This window comes from Amia ocellicauda, chromosome 9 (assembly GCF_036373705.1).
Source record: "Amia ocellicauda isolate fAmiCal2 chromosome 9, fAmiCal2.hap1, whole genome shotgun sequence".
NCBI classification, from domain to species: domain Eukaryota; kingdom Metazoa; phylum Chordata; class Actinopteri; order Amiiformes; family Amiidae; genus Amia; species Amia ocellicauda.
The window spans coordinates 785134-809857 of NC_089858.1; the positions used below are offsets into that span (position 1 = coordinate 785134).

General features: G+C 39.6%; 1 protein-coding gene across 1 annotated transcript in view; it reads right to left on the reverse strand.

Annotated features, from left to right (window-relative positions):
* The window catches only part of astn2 (astrotactin 2), a 492640-nt gene that overhangs the window by 268150 nt on the left and 199766 nt on the right, over window positions 1–24724 (reverse strand). The window contains exons 5-6 of the mRNA XM_066712608.1: window positions 16848–16952; window positions 1531–1677 (exon numbers count right to left, since the gene is read on the reverse strand). Coding sequence (XP_066568705.1) covers window positions 1531–1677; window positions 16848–16952 — 252 coding nt within the window. The remainder of the gene's footprint in view (window positions 1–1530; window positions 1678–16847; window positions 16953–24724) is intronic.

Here is a 24724-nt window from a genome sequence, read left to right on the forward strand (position 1 = left end):
AGTCTTAATTATTTAATGTCTCCTGCAATTATGGATCAAATAGGTTATCTTTCTTTGCCTACCTATCCCGATATGTGCAATGTCAAGTATCGGACAACCAAGGCCCTGTGATGGATGCATTTTCGCAATTAATCTTGGCTGTTAAAATTAGTCATGGAATATTAACTTTGCTCCTCACACAGGCATGAGTTTCCCAGGCCAATATCTTCCCTAAACGTGTCTGCTTTGAGTGGCACAAGATAACAGGTTTTAATTAAATTGCTCCGTTCTTTACAATCATTCAACTTCAACTTCCCCCAGCATCCCTCGCTCGATGATGAGCCCCCCGTCTGGTATCTCGTCTCCCTAAAGCTCACACACGTGCCTCACCGTCGAATTTAAACCGCTTAATGGGAAATTACTAGAGTCGTTCATTTTGGGGGGCTAATCTGGTGATCACCTCACTTGAGGGTGCAAAATGTGCTGTGAAAACTGAGGAGGCTGTGCCTCCGGTGAACTGGTTAAGAGGGTCTCGGGGGGTGGGGGAGAAGAGACGTTTCCGTGATGTTTCCTCTAGTTAAGAGCTTATGGGCTCAGCTGCTAGGGAACCCCAGTAGGATGTACACAGCAGGATATATGGACAGGTACAACTGCACATCTGTTGCCAATGGACAACCACATGTTCCCGTGGCACCACACCTCTGAAACACTTTCTTCTATGTCTTGCCACTGATCAGGACAAATCATTTACATATTTCACACAATGCAAACAAACAGCAATAAACCATTAGTATGTTTACTGTTTACAAGCATTAGCTACGTGTTCATTTTCCATTTAAAATGTTAACAAATAACATCAATCATTGATAATGTTAAACTCTAAAGCTAGTTTTATAACTTGATTAAAAAAAGAATCCCCAAACATGCAGCTGTTTCTCATGCAAAACCCTGAGCAGATTCATCACCGGCTTTTGTTTGGCTGTTCCTCTAAAATGTTGAAAGTGCAATCTATGTTATTCACACAAGCTTAAACGTCCATCGAGTTGTTTACCAATTACCTGAACAACGCAGTTAAAATTGTTTGTGAAAGGTGAGGTGCGCTGGTTTTCTGTTTGTAGGATGAATCGAAAATCCCCCAATGCTGTTCTAGTTTTCATGAACATATCCTTGGAGTTGGACAGTGAAATGTATTTTGCATTTGAAGTTTGTTATTCCATAGACCAGTCTGAAGGTGATTGAAATCATGCGTCGATGCGGACATTGTCTTCCTGCTGGATCTTTTGCAGTGACCTCTACTGCTGCAAATGGCTTCTCTTAGCATCACCTGTGTGTGTGTGTGTGTGAGAGTGTGCGTGAGTGTGAGTGTGTGTGTGTGTGTGTGCGCGTGTGTCTGTGTTTGTGTGTGTGCATGTGTGTGCGCGTGTGTGTGTGTGTGTGTGTGTGTGTGTGTGTGTGTGTGTGCGTGTGTGTGTGTATGTGTGTGTATGTGTGTGTCTGTGTGCGTGTGCGCGTGTGTGTGTGCGGAGGTGGAAGCAGTGAGGAAGCCCTTACCGTCAGCAATGAAGTGCTCGGGCACATGAAGAGTCACCTTCACAGTGAGCGGACAGGAGAGCTGGCTGCTGTAAACCACGGCCAGGATGCAGGTACTAACAGTGATTAATGTCAGAGTGGCTTTGTTCACCGGGCTTCTGGGGGAGCCTGGAAGGAAACAAAAGTAAAGTTGGATAAACAGCCATAACAAGGCCTTGACTCATCCCAGCAGCAACCAGTAGAGACTGGATCTGAGCTGCCATTTTTAAAGCCCCCTCTCATCACAGTTTGAGACATTATTCTAAACACAGATTAAATAAATTACTTATGTTTTTAGAAAGAGAGCGCGAGAGAGAAGGACGGAGAGATGGATCGATCAATGGTCAACTGTAAAAGGCCATCTGGAAATCGTACTGCACTGAACTGCAGCCACACAGAATAAACTGAGTGGAAATATCCTGTCCTTTGTAGTATCTGAGCAGCTCCTGGAGGGAATAATTTCTTCAGTTTTGTGTTCCTGCCCAGCGTTCAGTTACATAATTGGAATCATTGTGTTTTATATCTTTCAAATTGTAGTCCATCTCAAATAGCTTCAAAATCATTTTTCCATTCTAGAGTCTGATGCCTGAATTGCTGTAGAAAAGCTTTTGATCAACAGTTACTACAGCATACAATTATACTATGTGTCCTTCTGAGCTAATTGTTACATAACACATGTGTGAGAACAAATAGCAGGAGACCCGGTGGTCTTAGCGCCTTTTCTCTGGTAGATCCACTGAGAACTACATATTTCTCCTGTGCCTGTTAAGATTGAAATACTCTGGGAGCAAAACAAACACCCCCAATACTCCTGCTCTAAGTTTCATCACAGAATATATCAATATTGGGACCTTGATGGCTCAGTGTTATACTTTTGCCCTTCAATCAGAAGGATATTCTAAATGTGCAGCCTGGGCTGCCCAAGGATGTCTTCCACATCCTTCTTCATCAACTGCAGCGACTGACACTCAAACACTGACTTTAATCAGCTGATTTTCTAAGGGTGTATAGAAGAACAGAATACAGCTAGGAAACCTTACAAGAAATACAGAAGATACAAGACAAACGTTCTCTCTATATCTGAGTCGTCCCAGCACAGTCCGTGGTGGAGACAATCTCAGGTCTAAATCCACGCTCTCCCCGGTCGTGTGATGAAAACAAGGTCCGCAATGAACCAGGCTTAGAGATCCCGAACTTCCGCGTGATGGCCCAGTTTCAGCAGTTTTAAACTAGTAAAATGTCCAGTATTTGTATCATAACATTCTATATGGCATGTCTGATTCACCCAAGCTGACTAAATATTCCAGAACAAGAATCCGAATAGACGATCAAGCAACAGTTATCAGGGACCGTATTGGCAGGAGCTTGTTGCTGTTTTGTTTTGTCTGCTTTGTTATGGCCTCACTGTAATTCTGTGGAAATTTAATGAGCAGCTGCCACAGTGTGTTGAACCTTCCCGTAATGATAAAAAGAGGTCAAATAAGGAAAAAAGTGTTGTGGAAAAAGCCAAACAACAACCTTCCGTAACACAGCCGTGCATCATTGTGATTGTGAGAGAAAAACACCACCAAATAATTCAAGGGTGGGATTACAAAAAAATTAATTCCCTCATTCATCATCCTATACAATCATTCTGAATTAAAACAACAACATAAAACACACACTGGTACGGCAGGCGACCCAAATACAGGTACCAACAATCCATCTTCTCCTTAAAAGCTCATTGTTACTAGAAATTATGAATCCGGCAATATGAGAAACTCTGAGAATGAGCACATATGGCACCTGTGCCGTCTGAAAGGAAACATGCCCTGTAGTAGTCGTCCTGTTTCCCTGCCTGTCATGGAGATTTCGAGCTGTGCAATATGAAGCTTTCCTGCTTCTCAGCTGTGTTTACATCCTTTATTCCTCTCTTTTCCCGTCTCTAGTACATGCAAGAACAAACTGGATCCAAGAGGCCTCTGCCCACTTCCGAAGCACAAAGCGCCTCTCGCCAGCAGCTCCGACACAGAGGCTGTGATTTATCTGCTGGACACAGAGGCACGCGTTCCAGGGAAAACAATTCATCCAGAAGCTAAAAGTGGAATAAGAAAATAATAAGCTCTCTCTCTCGATACAGATCTGCTGCAGGAGATGGATGCTCTGCTCACCCCGTGACATTGTTAGAGTGAGGCTATTCTGAGAAATCCCACCTTCTGTTTTTCAATAAGTTAAAGTATGTAGATATGTAGGTGTGTATTTTTATTTTCTTCTTTAAAAAACAAGGAATTATCTGGTCATTCAAGGTTTAGTGTCAATCACCACTTTATAACCTAGATTTTAAATGACAATAATACAGGAAATATTAATACTATTAACATGCATGTCTTTCCTTGATGAAACAAAGCACTAGTCACTTTGCAGGACTTGAATGAATTTCACAGCAACCAAATTATGTCCACAAAGATTTGTCTTTCTTTCCATCTCCTCAATGTTCCCTCCACTCGTTTCTAATGAAATGTATTCATAAGCAAGAGAGCTTCTTATGACAATAGATACATCCTTACAAATATGGAGGGCATATATTACGAACAAATAAGAATATCCTGCATTCTTAAAATATCAATATTTATGGCCAAACATCCAGACACACCCTCAGACTGCCCGTGCACAGATGTGTAGAACAGAAGATCAGTTTGCTCTCCTCTCTCCGGCCTGTGAGTTACCAACAAACCAGTACTGTCTCTTAACAACAAGGCAATGCCACAGCCACTGACGAAAAGAAGAAGATTACTCTCCTTACCTTCCCTACCCTCCTTACCTTCCCTACATTCCCTACCTGCTCAGGCCTCAAATTATAGATACATTATTTTTAAATAGTTATTGGAGAGGCGAGGTGATGAATGATGAATTGGGCTTTTGAGGAGTGTTTAGGGCATTAATATTTAGGAGAAAAATAAACAACAAATGCACAGCTGTAATAGTTAGAGGCTGCAATTATTAATCTTATAATTGTTATTAGTTGCAGAAGTAGTGCTACCACTGGTCTTCATTATATTTCCAGACTAAATAACAGCACTAAGGTGAGATCGCAGAAATAAACTGCGTTAAAAAAAAACAAAAAAAACAATGACACACTTTGAAATCTCTTAGCCATAATTGGTCTTGATATCTAATGACTGCAGTATTCATCAGCTCAAGACCTGGTTTTTATTTTTAATTTTTGTATTACTATTACTCTGTTCTGTAATTAGAATGGTTTCTTCTGTGCTTTAAAACATGTTAAAGAGCATCTTCCTAATTGGAGCACCCAATAAAATCTGCTTGGCACAATGTGGAATTGCCTGATAAGTAAAAAAGAACAGCATATAACTGCTTGTAAACTATTATAAAGCCTTTTGTTGTTCAACTGAATCTTAACTGGAAACTCAACTGAAAACAAACAGTTACATCTGTATTCTGTGGAGATATTGGTTATAAAATGGTGCTATAAATGTGGGTGCAATAACACAATCAAAGCATGTAGTACAAAACAGGAATTAAATCTCTTCACATGGAGATGCAAAGTTGGGTCTGTTTTTATTCATACGATTAGCTTTCTGCACCACTCTCTCTCACCGCCTGACTTGCTAAAGTCTTGGCAGAGTTCCTGCTCATCTCAAAATTCAACCTGCTTTTCCTCACCTCCAGGAATCCTAATTACGCCTTGTTACTTCCATCGGAAAATATTGTCCATAGTTCAGTGAGTCTGGCACCGCGGCTCTCGTTCCAATAACAGCTAAGCATATCTGTGACAAAGAATATGCTGCAGTGCTGACAAAGGCAACAGAAGAACAGAGTAAGTGCGGGACAACTCATGATTTTAAGTACAAGAATCATAGTACTAAAACAGTTTTACCTTTATTTTGGCTTATTTTACTCTTTAATAAATAAAACCAATCAATCCTACATCGGCAAAATGTAAATGTTGGATGAAGCAATAAAAACGCAAGGATTTGTTAAGGGATTTATTTTGTTATCTTTGTGTCGCTTGAATTCTTGAGCTTATTTTCTAACACCTGATTTACCTAATCAGTTGAAAAAGCATGTATATTTTAGATCTGAATTTGTCCACTAAGGTATTACATAAATAAAAGCAATACCTTAAAAAGAGAAAGAAAGAAAGACAAAGACATGCAGAGAGGCACTTATTTACTCTGGTCACATTTAACGGAGTCAGGAATAAAGAAATAAAAGACCTCAAAGACCAGGAAATAAGTGGCCCTTATGATCAGCTTTAGTTTCACAAGAAAACAAACCCTTTCCCTTCACCTGTGAAAGACTAATGGATAGCACAGCCTGCGGTCGGAGTAGAAACGAGCTGTATATCTATGGCAACAGCTTTCAGGTCTGCGGCTCTGCTCTGAGAAAACAGTCATCAAAATAATTAGGGCTATATGTGGCCACTCCATTAAAGTAAAAGCCTAGAAAAAAAAAGCTCAGACTCAGTCCTGCTGTCTCTCTCTCTCTCTCTGTGACCCATTTCTGATAACCTGTAGCTTGTAAGAATCAATCGCAACCCCAACCAACCCCAGCGCAACTGTCACACCTCCACCACCGATGGATTCTGTTTTTATTTACATTATCGACTCCTAGATTAATGCATTAACGTGTCTGTAAACAGGCCCTCTGTCCCATTAATGACAGAGCGCTGCCCAGTGAGATCATGTTTATTGGAAAATGCATTTGACCAAGACATCCAAACGGAGGCTGAATGGGCCGAACTCGTCTACAGCTGAAGTGATGTCATATTTCCGGTTTATTGTTTTAGAGATTTTGATGAAACAGCCGGCACTAATATAGTTTCGACTAATTCCACTCGTGGCGCTGAAGCAGGAAGCTTTTTTCTGTTTCATTCATTTTTTTAAACATTTACTCATGAAATATATGGAGTGCTAAAACACCAAGGCGCCGACTGCCCTCAGGGGCCCACACATTTTCACCGGCCAGATCACAGTGTGGCCTCAACAGCAGCTCCCCATAAATCCTCAGGACTCATGCTTAAGATCTCCAGGCTTTTATAGGATGTCTCTGAGACCATCCATCACCTTTAACTGGCCAATATTTCAATGCCTGCACTGTATATTTTAATGGTTGCATTAATGGTTTTAAACACAAGAAACATGGATGTGTAAATGTTGTAAATCCGGTGAGTTTCAGCCTCATGTCACATGTTTAAAATGTGCTTTACAATGAGAACAAAGTGTAGGAGGACAGCTCTGGAAACCAGGAAGGAACACAAACCAGCATCCCATTGTGAAACCAAGGAACCTGAGAATTGAAGACAGTCATGCCCCGTTTCCAGTGGCGGACGTGTCCGGACACTTAAACAGGTGTTTCCACTGGCTAAGCGTCTGGACGCGTCCGTGTTTTGTGGACGGTTAACAATCTGGTGCTGGACATGTCTGTAAGCGTCCATCCCACTGAGGACATGATTCACTTTCAGAAGAGAGGAGTGCGCTGGACTTGCAGACAGACAGGGAAGAGATCAGAGACATTGTGTCGGAAGATATAATCTCAAGTGCCGTGTGCAATCACGAAGAAATTACAAGTTTATTAGCAGCATTGAGTGAAACCCACGTACAGAGACAATGACTGCTTACAGTTAATATCTGAGTGTATTAAAAACTTGGATTTCACAGGACCGGTGCAGTGCCTGACTAGTTAAAATAAACTGGAGGATAATAATCAGATCGGTAGCAGCCGATATTCTTAATATTTTATGAATAACTGGCCGGTGTGTCAGGCTGTGTTGTGTGAATGGTGTGCAGGACAATCCGCAGAGACAGTCAGTGTGAAGGCGAACACGATTTAGTTAACGTGTCCATTTACAATTTAAATTAATGAATAAATTAATACAGCAGATCTGGGGTTCCCTCTAAAACATTAAGGACTGGTTTAATAAATGCGTCCATAAGCGCCATGACTGAGACGTGCACACTTTAGTTCAATTATAACTGCTATATTGTAGCTGGATGATTCATTGTGAAACGTGTGTATTTTGTTTCAACTGTAACTTGCCCGGGTTAAGGACGTCTGATAAGTACATTAAAAATAATACGGCTAAAAGTATTGTTTGCAGTTACAAATCTGTAGTAAGAGTAATAAATCAAGGGAGTCATGCTGTGCCATTTAAAATACATATGTACTAGCACAAATGATGACGATAATAATAACAATACATATTTGCTATTTAGTATTATTGTTGCGCATGGAAACATATTCTTATGGGGACGTGCTTGGCCGAGTCTTCAAGCACATACAAATCCCACACGGCCGTGATCGTCTGACACAGCGCTGTAGTCCATCAGCATAAAAGCACCAAGATGGTTTTAGAACAGCTAAAATACATTATGCCACTTTCTCACGTGTTTCGTGTCTTATTTAACATGTTGTCCATCTGTTCACTAATCTAAATTTCCGTATGCGCTTGGTAGAACCTCTCTAATCAATAAAGACTAGACTAAAGCAAAGTCAAACAGCCAGAGAGCCATGGTACAATATTTAGTCTTTACTCTGAGCTGTAACTCCATCCAGAGCCTGGATCAAAATGTAATGATAATTTGATCGGTAAATATAATTTGTGTGCTTATTTCAGCTAAATTACATCTACACAATGTAACTGTAAACCATTCCTACCTCCATCTGTATTTCTAATTTAGCTCAGTTTGGTCAAATTGTCCAATTTCAACACTATTGAGAATATCTTCTCTGAACTGTGATTCATCCATTGTAGGGTAAAAAGGAAAGACCTTCCACTATACACCTCTGTCTGTAATAAGTAGGTTTCGTGACCCTAATTAAAACTCTGTCAAATTTACAAAACTTCCTGAATGCCACAGAAAAAAACACACGTGAAAAACAATGAATTCCTACCAGAATGACACAGCTGAACCTGAGGTCCAGCTGGGATTTCTCACCGACTGAGTTGCGTTTGTGTTTATAATGGGGTCGGCCTGCAGCCCAAAATCTGAGGTGAAGGCATGAATGTAGCAGGAGAAGCTTCGACAAAAACAACTCTGACTGCCAATCAACACAGAAGGTAACCTTGACAAGATGCTTTACTGTCAATCTGTCCCACACACAAACCATTTCCGTAAAGGTTCACCCACTTTCACTCATGCTAAAGACACAATAACTGTAGCCCACTTTATGTTTGTTTCCATTATTGTTATAATTAGTAATATTGAGTAATAAAAGTATCCGTATTCAATACAAGGCATTTAAAATGATAATTGCACAGCAAAATATAAATCTCAGTCCCTTCCATTCAGTTCATTTTTAACTCTCCTTGGTTGCACAGCATAATTATATTTAACTACATAGGTTCAATTACTCCCACTTAGAATTTCCTAAGATGACCTTTAAAAATGTCAGATGAAATGAAGTGTGACAATGTGGTCAATGAACATGGCTATTAACTTTGAGAAATGTTGGAAAGTTGTCTTCCAGTTTACACATGATTTCATGATCAAGGGGTACGACTCTGTAAATTAGCCTTCAACGTGGCCATCAGGAATCAAGAGTCCGCTATGCAGACCGTCAGAATTAAACGCAATTAGGGCAAATGCAATGGCACCATCAAACAGAAATGTTACTGACAGTAGATACAAATGAACCAAAATGACCCATAGATTCACAAAGTTTCAAAAGAGAAAGTTTCAATAAAAACAAATCTGTATGCATACTAAGAATGCAGTTTACATTATTTTCGTTCATTACGGTTTTCCTTTCATTAATTATTATTTTTTAATTACATTACGTGTCCCTAATTACGGTGTATTTAGACTGTAATTACTTGGTAACTACCAATATAATTATGCATATTTACACTGTATTTACACTATAATTACTTGATAACTAACAGTGTAAAAATACGTATTTACACTGCATTTACACTGTAGTTGTGCATGGTTACAATATTTTAATGTGCTAGGTTAACACTTTACATTTAGCGTCCCTAATTTATGTTTATTTACACTATAATTACTTGGTAATTACCCGTGCAATTATGTTTATTTACGCTGTATTTACACAGTAATAAATACAGTGTAAATACACAGTAATTAGTGATAGTTAATTTTAAGTGTTACCAAAAAAATGTATATTGTTAATCAGTTTCCTGTAAATGTACGGCTACATTGCCTCTCATGTTAACTGTTGTGCATATATGACAACACAACACACAAACAGGTGCTTCCAGTTTCCTGTAAGACATTCCTCTGTTACTTCATTGCGATTCGACTCCCAGCTCTCCGCTCAAGTCTGTTTTAAATCAGCCCAGAAAAGAGAAGCAGGGAACCTCAGTCTAGTGGAGCGAAATGTGTACAATCACTGCCTGTTTTGGTCAAGATTAAGTAATCATGCTCAAAAAAGATTAACTAATACCCGTTTCATTTAGATATTTTTTTTATTATCTTAATTATACTACTATTCAGTACAAAAACTTATTTAATGGTTTACTCATCGAGAAATTGAAATTCTCAACAGCATCGGAAGGTGCACCTTCAATTAAACAATTGAAGCATGGAGAGATGTCTGCTTGGAATAACAAGAAGAAATAAAAAAGAAAAGAAATGAATGGAGAACAAACCAATGTGACATTTTAAAATGGCAATGGGCTGGAAACATTACAGGAACAGATCAAAGACGGACAAAGGAAGCTGTTGAATGGATACCAAGAGATGACAAAAGACCTGGAAGTCCACATAGAAGAAGGGAAGATGAAATAATGAACTCTGCGGGGATCGAGACGAGTGGAAACGTCTTCATCCAGCATTGGATCAATATGGGCTGACTGTGGTGATGATATAAAAGAAAGGATCAAACTCCAGAAGGGATGACTCGAGGGTTAGAACATCAACCTGCTGCCTCTCCACCACACCAGAGATGCTGTGTAGTGAAGGCCCTCCCATATACAGGAGAGTGGCACTCAATACTTGACTAATGTACATATTAAGATGTTACTATTATCAAAGATACGGAACACAGATTGAATACATAACCATGGGAACCATATCAGACTGATCCATGTGCAATTAGCTGGACCGGGAACATCACTTACATCTCTGTGTAGTTGTGTAGTGAGTACATCAAGTTTCTTTGTTTTTGTTCCCCCAAGCAATTTGTTAGGCATTCTCTTTGTAACGTGTTCTCATCTCCACCATCTCATCTCCACTCACTGAATCTCTTGTATTCCTACTGATGATCTAGGTAATATAAAACAACAGAGGCAAAACTACAATGAGACAGCAGAGGAGCTACACAATTAAACACACTCTTTCTGAGGGTACTTGTAAGACACTAATGAATCGTACACTATAGCAGCTCCTGCTTAAGGTATTCAAGACCATGTCAAGAGTACCATGAATTTCAATGACGAAAAACAACACTTTTAAATATACTTTTTGATAATGATGCCACGGCAATGTTATCACGTCAATTTCCTGCAAAAGGAGGTACTGATAAGTGCCAGAGATAAAGGACTGACAACATTAACCCTGAAAGGTCCCCGACAAGTGATATTTCTTCAGGTTATGCCTTTGGAGGATGGCGTCCTGTCGGCTGCAATGCTTGTCAGCCTATTACCCCGGCATCCTGTTTTGCACTTCTCATATTTGTGGCTGTCTGTCAAAAGGCAAGTTGCCTCTTTGTTCTGCCAGAGTTTGTGATCGCATCAGCGATTCTATCTGTCAGCTCCAGAGGACGAAAGTGTTCATTTTTTATGCAACATCACACTTCAAGCGCAGGAACAGAGCTCCTATGAGCAGAATCATTTTGTCAGTGATGTCAGAGCAGGGAGCACCGACAAAAAAGGAACTATTGCTCAATTTCGACAGGGAGGGATCGAAAAAAAAAAAAAGAACCTTTGAACCGTGCAATTACAAAAACTATTGATGCGGAAAACTCAAGGGGTGAGTAATTTTTATTCTATATAGCATTGGAGTGATGTTTGAAATAAACCGTATATGGTAACAGGGCATTTTTAAATGTGACTTTTATTCTTGACTGCCTTTGACACCCTCTTTATATAAAAGATAGATGGCCAGCCCATAAGCTGTTGGTTTTAATTAAATGTACTTTCATTATAGGATGACCTAGTCTGGCAGTTGTACGTAGTTATCAAACCCATGCAGGAAGGTCAGACTAGAAGTAAAACTTTTGTTCGGAAACCTTTTTCACAATGCCAGATTGTGGATTGTTCGAGAATAAGATAGACACCTCTTCCTCATTAAACATCTAAAATATCATGTATGCATTCTTCTAAAATTGTTATAGCATTGAACCTTTATTCTAAGGTGGATTAATCCTGTTCTAAACTACATAGTGCCTACATATCCACCAGTTTTCTACGCTGCCATGTAGTTAGTGAGACTATGCAAATACTCAAGTCATAGTAATAAACGGGGGTAAAAGTCTTGACCGCCCACTAATTTAGAACAACTGGCGGTAACGAGAGGAAAGCAGAATGAATTATAATAAAGGTTAAAAAATTCCAAAACGAGGAAAACATATTTCTCCTTTTCTAATGTATTAGAACATAAGAACATAAGAAAATGTCCAGTCGAGAGGAGGCCATTCGCCCCATCGTGATCGTTTGGTGTCCATTAATAACTAAGTGATCAAGGATCCTATCGAGTCTGTTTTTGAATGTTCCCAAATTGTCTCTTCAGCCACATCGCTGGGGAGTTTGTTCAGATTGTGACACCTCTCTGTGTGAAGAAGTGTCTCCTGTTTTCTGTCTTGAATGCCTTGAAGCCCAATTTCCATTTGTGTCCCCGATTTGTGTGTCTATTTATCTTTTCTCCTACTGTACATGTTCACAGAAGTCATATTACCACATGCTTTAAGAGTTGCTGAACTATTCTGTCAGCTTGCAGGGTGCTATAATTGTTGTTTTGTTAAACTCAGTTGAGCATCTCCATATAAAAATAATTTCTGTGTAATAGACTTATTCTGCTCGGCTGATGCTAATGTGGCTCTTATATATTAAACAAAATACATTAAAAAGCAATTTAAACATATAAGCAGCTCCTGCTTAAGGTACTCACACTCACCTAAAGGATTATTAGGAACACCTGTTCAATTTCTCATTAATGCAATTATCTAACCAACCAATCACATGGCAGTTGCTTCAAAGCATTTAGGGGTGTGGTCCTGATCAAGACAATCTCCTGAACTCCAAACTGAATGTCTGAATGGGAAAGAAAGGTGATTTAAGCAATTTTGAGCGTGGCATGGTTGTTGGTGCCAGACGGGCCGGTCTGGGTATTTCACAATCTGCTCAGTTACTGGGATTTTCACGGACAACCATTTCTAGGGTTTACAAAGAATGGTGTGAAAAGGGAAAAACATCCAGTATGCGGCAGTCCTGTGGGCGAAAATGCCTTGTTGATGCTAGAGGTCAAAGGAGAGTGGGCCGACTGATTCAAGCTGATAGAAGAGCAACTTTGACTGAAATAACCACTCGTTACAACCGAGGTATGCAGCAAAGCATTTGTGAAGCCACAACACGTACAACCTTGAGGCGGAAGGGCTACAACAGCAGAAGACCCCACCGGGTACCACTCATCTCCACTACAAATAGGAAAAAGAGGCTACAATTTGCACAAGCTCACCAAAATTGGACAGTTGAAGACTGGAAAAATGTTGCCTGGTCTAATGAGTCTCGATTTCTGTTGAGACATTCAGATGGTAGAGTCAGAATTTGGTGTAAACAGAATGAGAACATGGATCCATCATGCCTTGTTACCACTGTGCAGGCTGGTGGTGGTGGTGTAATGGTGTGGGGGATGTTTTCTTGGCACACTTTAGGCCCCTTAGTGCCAATTGGGCATCGTTTAAATGCCACGGCCTACCTGAGCATTGTTTCTGACCATGTCCATCCCTTTATGACCACCATGTACCCATCCTCTGATGGCTACTTCCAGCAGGATAATGCACCATGTCACAAAGGTCGAATCATTTCAAATTGGTTTCTTGAACATGACAATGAGTTCACTGTACTAAACTGGCCCCCACAGTCACCAGATCTCAACCCAATAGAGCATTTTTGGGATGTGGTGGAACGGGAGCTTCGTGCCCTGGATGTGCATCCCACAAATCTCCATCAACTGCAAGATGCTATCCTATCAATATGGGCCAACATTTCTAAAGAATGCTTTCAGCACCTTGTTGAATCAATGCCACGTAGAATTAAGGCAGTTCTGAAGGCGAAAGGGGGTCAAACACAGAATTAGTATGGTGTTCCTAATAATCCTTTAGGTGAGTGTATATATATATATATGTTTAAATTGGTTTTTAATGTATTTTGTTTAATTAAATATGATAGAAAAGTGAACAATGTACTTTGAAGTGTAATAATCAATTTCAGATGTTATTCAGTTTCCACTCCAATAGGGTAGAGGTTACGAATGAAGTGTAAATCAGTTACACTTTAGTAGTGAATTACAAAATGTCAGTTACTCAAAAACTAATAAATGTAATAATCAAATGAGTGTTTGAAATTAATTAAATAATAACACTTTAAAATGCACCAAGTAGTGGCTTTCAACTGCGCTAATTAAGTCGATAAGAAAGTCTCTGGAATTCCCTCGGCTGCGGCTTGAAGACTCGTAGAGCTGATAGAGACCCTTTATCCTCTAATTGTAATAAATCCCACTCATTTGTCTTCAAATTATATAATTACATATTCTGAGATATAATTACAATTTTACAATAACAAACAATGCTTCAAAGAACAAGGGCCTCACCTTCATACCAGAGACTGACATTAAATATAGCCTGTTGAACACCACTGTCCCATTCAGAATCAGATGCTGCCCAGACTCGTTCAGTTTTAACCCTGACGAGAGTTCGCTCTCTGCTATGACGATGGACGAGCACCACTACAAGTACGCTGAACTGCAATCTGAACATCCCAGACAGGGACTATTTTAAACAGGCGAGGAGTTTCACGTCAGCAGATGAAAACTCTTGTCAAGACGTGTATGTACACAGTGACAGAGCTGTGAAGACTTTTTGGGATCACTCCACTGTATTTTAAAGCAAACAGAGTCTGTCTAAAGCACAGACAGTGTGTTCCCTCGGCCCAAGTTATCACAGTACACAATTTATCAGCCGCTATGACTGTGAACTGTGGAGAGATAATTAAACTAGTGCAGGAGGAATGACAGTAGTCAATACAGCACTTCATTAAAATACACACTGTAGTTTGAGGTGTACCCTTGACCACCATAAACACGAAAGAGAAGAATATTACCACTATAAAACATACTTCTTATATGACTATATATACTTATATATCATTGAGTTATGTATTAATTGGAGGTACGGTTATAAGATGAGATTGGATTGTTCATTTTCCATGACCTCCAGTGTTCGGTACATCAGAGGAGTTTCCATTCAAAGTACATCCATGCCTGTTGATTGAGTAGTACAATGAACACGGCGTCCTGCCTCTTTCTGAGGCGCGCTGCGATCACCCCACGGCTCCACAAAGACTGTGCTTCACGGCTCCGCTCTTTATGAAAGTCCCTTTGCGTAATTATGCCACATTAAGTCCTCATTCAGGCGTCCATCTTTATTCTTGTAAGGTACATGACAGTGCCACAGCCAGAGAACAAGACTGCGTTCAAAAGCAGGGTCAAGAGCTATTACACTCAGATAGTGATCAAGATTCACACAAAAAAGGATGGAAATGAATGACAGCGAGGAAGATAATGAACTCTGAAATTTCAACCCTTTACATGAAAATTGAATTATACGTATTAATCTCTGGTCTGAGCTTTTGAATAGTACATCAAGAAAAAATGCACAATATCCTGATCAAATCTTTAACATTACAAGAACGTAAATCCAAATGGAGATCAGCTGAGCTACATGTGCCGGGAGTCCGCATATCTAGTCCTTAATTTGGCAAATCTTATTGTTTCCTCCCCTGCCAGTAATCCAGATCAGCTCCTTTGTCTTATCTTGCAGAGATAAACAGCTTATCTTCCTCTTAATCACAGGAACAGAAAACACAGTAAAAGTGGCCAGTTCACCAATTCAACAAGAGAACAACATTGGTTGTTCAGTAATATATGGGTCTCAAAGAAGGAACTGGAAAAATCTAATTAACATGTTGCTTGGGGTTGGATTATTAATATTAATGTCTAATAATATTTGGAATTATTTTTGACCACCATTTAGACATGCCCACATATAAGCCAACCCCCCTAAAAATCTAGAAACTGTGCATGTAGACTTAATCATGGCCAATGTTTGAAGGGTAATCGATGACAAAATGCTTCTGCCAGTGGAGGCTTTATGAGAAACACAAATGAAGAAATAAGACAGACTACTTGCTCTATTGCTGTAGGGATGGAAGAAAAAAACCACCCCTAATGTATAACAAAACAAGAACTATAAGACTAACCTCTTAAAAGTCATGAATATATCCTACTGCACATCAACTTTTTAAAGAAAACATTCAGGGATGTTCAAATAGTTCAATGTGAATATGATCAACTGTTGCTCTGGAAAAGCAGAAAACTAAACTGACATCAAAAGCGACTGCAGGAGCCGACACTGCAAACAGGGACTGTCATTTCAATACGGACTGCGGAGAGCATCCCAGCCAATCATACATTATATCTCCTGTTCAAGTGGTAGTCACACAATAGAAAACCACATTCAAATAACAATTCTTCACAATAACTCACGATCATCATTGAAAATAATTAAAATCATGTGACTAAACATTTTTCATTTTACATCTGACTTTCAAACACCTCATAATTAATCTCTTTAGAAATATTTTCACTGTACAAACATAAATACAACAGAATCCACAACCATTGTAAGTCTTTACATGCAAATACAGGGGATGGAACAGTTATGTATTTACTTTTGTTTATTCTTAGTGAGAAATACTCACACAATATGAGTTTTGTTATAAAAGAGTATAAAAGAGACGATACTGTAGTATCATTCAGTAAACATATTCCCACAACTGCCTGTCAACCCGATGGGTGTACCTCAATGTGTTTCTGTCAAAAGCTACGTCTCTGAAGGATTTTGCATTGTGCACCTTGGGTGCACTTTGGGGAATTTCTACATCTGGAATAAGGAAATGGAGGGACTGAAAGTGAAATTGACTTAATCAGCTAATAAATAAATATACACAAATTAAAAATCAATAAAAGACCGGCGATCCTTTTGAATAACCTTCCACTCCAGGACATGAGCGCTATGTGTAAAGTTATACCGTGTAGTTGTGTCACTGGGGGTCTTGGTACCTTTGCTCCGGCGCCGCCCTCTGTGCTGCTCTGTGTAGAACTTGAGCTGAGTCTCGTCATCTGCCTCTGACCCCGAGTCTCCTGCGCGGCCAAACACTGTGCCACCTGGGGACAGGAGTTCACCGGAGATCAGACGTCAACGAGCCGGCAAAGCCGCACCAAGTTACAACAAGGGCACCAGCAATGCATCACGTACACCTTCAGGAAAGTAACAGAGCCCTTTCCACCTCAACAATCAAGACAGTGCCGAAACACTGCAGAAAATTGCCATGCAAATCAGCGGAAAAAGAAAAAGAAAGGCAGGAACCAACCAGGAGAAGAGGCTGCTGGGAGATGTGGAAGTGCAATTGTGAATGTGATGGAAAAATTTGCTCAAGTTCACAGTGGCACTAACTTGGGATGTGGTGCTTCATGGGGTTCGGTAATGTATGGCTATCTGAGGAAAATTAATCCCATGGTGTCTATCTAGGACAGCCAACAGCTGCAGTATGAGCTCTCTCTCCGGCCCCAGAAAGTGTAGACTGAGACTCAGAAGATACCGCTCTCAATCATCTACCTCTTTATCTCAAAACACCATAAAAAGGTCAACTATTTGAGTCAATTTAGTATGCATTCAGTTTGTGAAGTTGTCTGAATTTTTATTAGGCAGAAGGCAGAAAACTCATCTCACTTGTGACCTGATCCAGATTGGAGACCAACCCTCTGGAGAGGAACGGCCTGAGAAACTGAGAAATTAGCCATACGACCTACTTCGCATTGCCTTCTATGACCTTCACCTCTTTTCTCTTCTACTCGAAGTGTAAACACATCATGAAAGTGAAGTCATGTGCCAGTCCCCTTTATAATACACTACGCCATGTCAAGATACAAGAGTTGTAACTGTGGAAGATTTTTCAAGGACTTCATAAACCCTGGAATAAAAAGACTGGCTGTCAGCTGTTAGGAGTAATTAATACGAGATGGCTGCACTGTTTCTGAACAAGGTTGTTGCCAGTTTATGTTTTGCCTGGAAAAAAGGAACTTAAACAACTGCATCAAAGTTATTAATCAAATGCATTTCAAACCTTAATATCTGCTTCACAATCATCAAGGATGTGCGTGTGTTCACACCTCGAGACCTTGGAAATAATTACCATCGAGGACAAACACTGCCATATGGAAGAAAGTGTAAAAGCACAGATTAGTTATGAAGTTTCATTTTAGAAAGCGTAGCCATTGAGGGATATTGATTCCTTGGATCTAAGGAGCTGTTTGCTTGATTAACTTGCTTGCTCGAAGCACGCTTCAAAGGCATTTATAGTGCATAGGACTTAAAAGACATACCAAACCAAATCGCAAAGCAATTACTAATGAAATTGCATGATGCAAATCAAGGGAGCTACAAGCTTGTGGCATTTCCACACACTGAACAGACAGAAAACACACCGACAAATGGCACCTACCAAACTCCCTATATAATGTAATTTACAAATATGGCTATACTCTTCCAATGTCTTTAATATGTAAAATTAAATAATGGTATTACAGCCCAATGCAATTAGATACCAGAAATAATAAAAAAATACTAATTTAGTCATGTTCTTTCCATTACAAATTGCATAAAATTGAAAAATACACAATAGCATTGCTCTTGATGGAGACGGACAACCATTTATTTTTATAAATGCAACTAATCAAAACCATAAAGTTGATGTCAACCGAGACTTCCAATGAAACCTAACAGGGAAATCATGATTTAAGTTTGTTTGGAACAGAAAATGTCTATGTAATGGGACCCATCAGAGCCCAGTACTGTGACACTGCAGTACACGCATCTCATGACAAGAATCAATGCAACTGAGTAGCTTAAAAATAAATAAATAAATAGTCGTGAGAAGTCGTAGGCATGGCTCCATTGGAGTAAAATCACTGTGAACAGCATCCGTATGTGAGTAAAAAACATCTGTGTGTGCTGGCATCAATTCTGTCAGCTGGACTTGACACGATTACGACGTGCAAAGACTGAGGAATTACAGTTGAAGGATACATCACACTTTAAAGGTTTCTGGCTATTTGTAAATAATAATAATAATAATAATAATACTTGTAATAAAATAAGCAGCAACTGCTGTAACAGTGCTTATATACCTATGCTTTTGTCATAAGCAAAGATTTGGATCAAAGATCGTTGGTGAAGTAAAACAACTCGAACCTTCAGCTCCCTCCACAGATTTTCTATGGGATTAAGGTCTGGAGACTGGCTAGGCCACTCCAGGACCTTAATGTGCTTCTTCTTGAGCCACTCCTTTGTTGCCTTGGCTGTGTGTTTTGGGTCATTGTCATGCTGGAATACCCATCCACGACCCATTTTCAATGCCCTGGCTGAGGGAAGGAGGTTCTCACCCAAGATTTGACGGTACATGGCCCCGTCCATCGTCCCTTTGATGCGGTGCAGTTGTCCTGTCCCCTTAGCAGAAAAACACCCCCAAAGCATAATGTTTCCACCTCCATGTTTGACGGTGGGGATGATGTTCTTGGGGTCATTCCTCCTCCTCCAAACATGGCGAGTTGAGTTGATGCCAAAGAGCTCAATTTTAGTCTCATCTGACCACAACACTTTCACCCAGTTCTCCTCTGAATCATTCAGATGTTCAATGGCAAACTTCAGACGGGCCTGTACATGTGCTTTCTTGAGCAGGGGGACCTTGTGGGCGCTGCAGGATTTCAGTCCTTCACGGCGTAGTGTGTTACCAATTGTTTTCTTGGTGACTATGGTCCCAGCTGCCTTGAGATCATTAACAAGATCTTCCCGTGTAGTTCTGGGCTGATTCCTCACCGTTCTCATGATCATTGAAACTCCACGAGGTGAGATCTTGCATGGAGCCCCAGACCGAGGGAGACTGACAGTTATTTTGTGTTTCTTCCATTTGCGAATAATCGCACCAACTGTTGTCACCTTCTCACCAAGCTGCTTGGCGATGGTCTTGTAGCCCATTCCAGCCTTGTGTAGGTCTACAATCTTGTCCCTGACATCCTTGGACAGCTCTTTGGTCTTGGCCATGGTGGAGAGTTTGGAATCTGATTGATTGATTGCTTCTGTGGACAGGTGTCTTTTATACAGGTAACGAGCTGAGATTAGGAGCACTCCCTTTAAGAGAGTGCTCCTAATCTCAGCTCGTTACCTGTATAAAAGACACCTGGGAGCCAGAAATCTTGCTGATTGATAGGGGATCAAATACTTATTTCCCTCATTAACATGCAAATCAATTTATAACTTTTTTGAAACGCGTTTTTTTGGATTTTTTTGTTGTTATTCTGTCTCTCACTGTTAAAATACACCTACCATTAAAATTATAGACTGATCATTTCTTTGTCAGTGGGCAAACGTACAAAATCAGCAGGGGATCAAATACTTTTTACCCTCACTGTAGAGTAATTTAATTGTCCAGAAATTGCAAAACTGATGTCCAGTTAAAACAAACAGTATCAACATATGCAGCCTTGAATATACATATAATTATATGGAGCAACACCAAGCACAAACCCAATGTAGCTCCATCCTTCTCCTCTTTGAAACGAGTCTTATTAGAATGTGTCTGAGGATCCACTTGTTTCTGAAAGCATTGCAGACAGATATCCAGTGTCCCCCCTTACTTCAGTTGACATGAAACAATGCAGCACTAAACATAACTTAATACCAAGGCAATGAACTGAAGTAACATTTATATTTGCATTCACTGAAGGTAAGGTGCAATAATAGCCTGTCAGGACGATAACACAAGTATTGCAATTATTTGTAGGATAATAGTGAATCACAATATTAGCATTAATGTGAAACATGTGAAAAGGACAAAAGGTCTGTCTCAGTTCATTTGCATTCTAGACTGTAAACTAATATACATTTAGAATGAAAATAGACAACAGATACGTGGAATTTGTTTCACAGCTTGTGTAATACGCTCACCTGTTAAACTTTTTAATTTCGGGGCTAGTGATGACTGCAATATTGAGCAATTATAGAACCACCTGCATTTATTCTGCATTCCAGATATGATATGCCTGTTTATCTTTCAGGTGTCAGTTTCCTATACATTACCTTCAAGTCAAACATATACATTACATATAAACTCACTGTGCTGAGAATGTGCATAGTGTGGAATGGGGAAAGACCTAGAAGTCATAGTTTACATTATCAATTATTCTACAATTTAAATGCAATTTACTAAAGACAGATGTGGCTGAATTGATAGATAATCTGTCCCTTTCCACTGTTTTTTTCTAACTTATTTCTTCCACGCAATTGAGAAAACGTTCTGTGCCAGTGCATGTTATATAAAGATGTAATATTCAGCTACTAGTGCTGTATGCATCCGATGCAGCTCCATCCTTTCTCATAGCTGACTGAAGGGGAATTGATTGACAGATATTAAGTGCTTGTTCTGAAAACAGTCTTTTGTGTACTGAATACTATTATTATACAATACAGTGAATTTATCCATACCTAGTTAATGTTACACAGACCCATTATTATACATACAAATATCTAGCATGTGATAACACAATTTAAAACCTTCCATGTTCAAACATAAGAGAAATGTTCACAGAAAAAAGGACAATTTATGCATTTTCTTTGGAATTAAGTGGTTGAATTCATTGGTAAAAGGTTACGTAAAAAATAATAAAAAAGGCTCTCAAATTAGGTATACAGGCCTTTCTCTTCCATACAAATAAACTTGTTTATTTCTATGTTTCATTATTTTTTGTGTGCAACAAATAACATTGTATGTATTGAGAACATTTAATCCCAAAGTACTTTACAGATCACAGGGGGCACACAGCGGGAGGTTTACCCCAGCCCGTCTCTGCACAGCAAACACAGGAAATAAAGCAGGAAATGCATAAGCAGCTGAATTAGAGTGTGACTCAGGCAGAATGAATTCCAATGCAGCCACAGTACCAGGACACAAGGGCAGAGATCAGTGCTCTTTTAAAAAGTGCCAACGGATTTCTACTGGACACAAGAAGTCTGGACCTGCAGGGCTCTGACCTCGTCCTGTGGCAAAGTGCCCTCTCTCTCCAAAGCAGGGTCTTGTTTCATGCAATGTCTGGCCCAGAGGGAGGAGTGCCACCTACTGGTCTAACAGAACTGCTTCTAGGAGCAAGTTGGGTTTGGGGGGTTTGTTTGGTGTCTCCCATCCCAGTACTGACCCGGCCCAGTCCTGAGGTGGTATTACTGATAGTTTAAAAAGGGAATTAATACACTTTGGCACCAGGAGGCATTTGTTATTACTCAGAGATTGCATAACAGTCTGGAAACCCATATTCCTCTAATGATATTCCTGATAGCTGCATCGCAATCCAGTCATAATGTGCAGATTGGAAAATAAAGCTTTTAACAGCCACTTCATATCCTCAACAATGCTCTCGTAAAACAATAACGGAGCATGAAAACATATTGACATTTTTCTATGAACATGTTGACACGCACTTATTCACACTAACTGTCAATAGTTGGGTTTCGCGTCTATCATTTGAAGTAAAGTTTGCAACATGTTTTCTCAAAAAGGGATTTCAAAGATCAAGTGGTCAGCTAATCTCGCAGGATAATCGCCTTTGTGTTCATTGGAGATTTCCTCCCTCATGCAGTCTATGGACAACCCGATAGATCTGCGTGTGAAGAACTTCAATTGTGTTCATTGTAAAATCAATGTTCTTAACACTTACTCAAGTGTTTTACAGGATGTTTCTAATGAACAAATGAGACTTCCGCAAAGGCTGGGTCACAATATTTTCAATCTCTACTCTAGAGCAAGTTCTCCTCTGCTGGAGCACGGCCGAGTTAAAGCTTATTTGGATTTAAAATGGAAAAAAATATTTGCTGGAGATTCTGGGTTAACAAGCAATGCTTTATAAAAGTGAGCTGTTCAATTATGAAACATAATGGAAGGCATCTTCTCAAAGAGCTACTGAGGACTGAAATTAACCTATTCCTTACCAAAGCCTGCATAAAAGGCATTCACACAAAAACATAACATATATAGACTTGAATAACTATATATAAATACTATTACAAAGCAGATTTAATTAAAACCCTTAGTAAACAACACATGGACGTCTGAGTCAGAGTGGTGTCATGTTTATCTCTGTGAGCGCCGAATTTGTCCAGCCATAATTTCAAATTGGCATCAGGTCTCTTCATAGCTCAACAAGGGGTTTGGCCCATCTGTATTATTTGTTCTGTGATTCAGAAAAAAATAATGAAAGGCCATAATAATAATGATGATAATAATATAATTATAAATGCTTAATTTGTGTTGCTTTTTCATTTCATTTCCAACTGATGGCATGCTTGTGAAGACAGTGCAGTTAAAGGCAGTGAAAACTTGCACAAAAAAACTAGAAATCTTTATCAGCCAGAGCAGTAAATCAACTAGATTAGAAAACAAAATCTTGGAAAAGACTGAGCAACAAAAGCGAGCAAATTCAAATTTAAAAAGTCCATCTGTGCAGCCTACCAACTTGGCAGCTATATTTCAGCTCCCATTGGTGCCGTTAAACTGTAGAGAAAGAGTTTGTTTGCTTTTATTGTTTTAATGAGATTTGCTTCTTCTTCCGAGTGCTCTGTGTAAATAAAACGTCTCAGTTAACAACCATCTGAATGAGGGAGGGGTTGTAAATCTGATCCACGTGCCATCGGTCCAGAACAGCCAGGCGTCCCCCGAGACCTGGTATCGACTCCAACTGTGTTTATTCTCTTAAACTGTCAACTGCTGCCTCTTAATCGATCTGAACAACTCAATTACTTATTATGTGTTCGTCTCTGCCCATATTTACCTTTTCTGCCCCCCCTATGTTTCAGGTATTTTGTGTGTTTATCCTACGGTTGACATTGTGTGATTTATTGTGAAAGTGCCCCAGGTTTCAGGTTTCTACAGGCAGGATAGATGATAGATTTTTTCCCAAATGCAATGATTAACAGAGCGAGGTGTGATGATCTTTGGGATCAGACGGTGTAAATATTAAATTACAGAACAAAGTGAGATAATGGGAGTTGCTCATCCTGCAGGTAATTTGTAAACAGATTACTTGTCTTACATTAACTAGTGGTGTGATGGAAATACTGGAATCAATAGACCCATTTTTAGCTTGGATGGTGGTGTATATAATTATAGAGACTCAAATGGTCTGCCTGCTTTAAACCAGTAAATAAACACAACCAATACATTACAAATATTGAGGCATATAGATCAAAATGTCACAAGTGTCTAACTGGGTCATGAAAACTACTAACAATTACCAATTGCACATTTCAAACCCAATATGTTGACGTCTGTTTCCAAATATTGCTGGCCGGGTCTATTTCCCTTGAGGTGAATGCAAGCATTACAAACACATCACTGCTGTCTTCATGGTGCTTTCATATCCTGTTTGCCAGCCATGCTTTCCCTCTTCTGTTGACATGTGATGCGTTCTTACTAGTGAACTGGAACAAGAAATCATATTGAGTAAAAAAGGGATTCTTCACTAAATACACGTCTGTAGCTGTTGCACTAATTGAGATGATTAAAGGAATTTAGGGATTATTAATCAATAAGGGGGTTAATTATCCAGATGACATGACCACCTTGTGCTGAGAGGGAAGAAGTGCAGCCCTTAAAAAAGTCGGTGGCATAAAACACAGTGCCCCAGTTGCAGCATATCTTGTTATGTGCGTCATTAATTATTCTCTGTTATACAGCTGCCTAATTTAATTGCAATGTTATTGATTCTAGGAGCTAAAACCAAAGAGAGTTTCCTCAATAGTATCCAGTAACCCCAAAAACACTGACAACACCGATCAACATGAGACTGTCATCACACTACCTGTCTAAAATCAGACTGAGCTTGATGTTAGACAT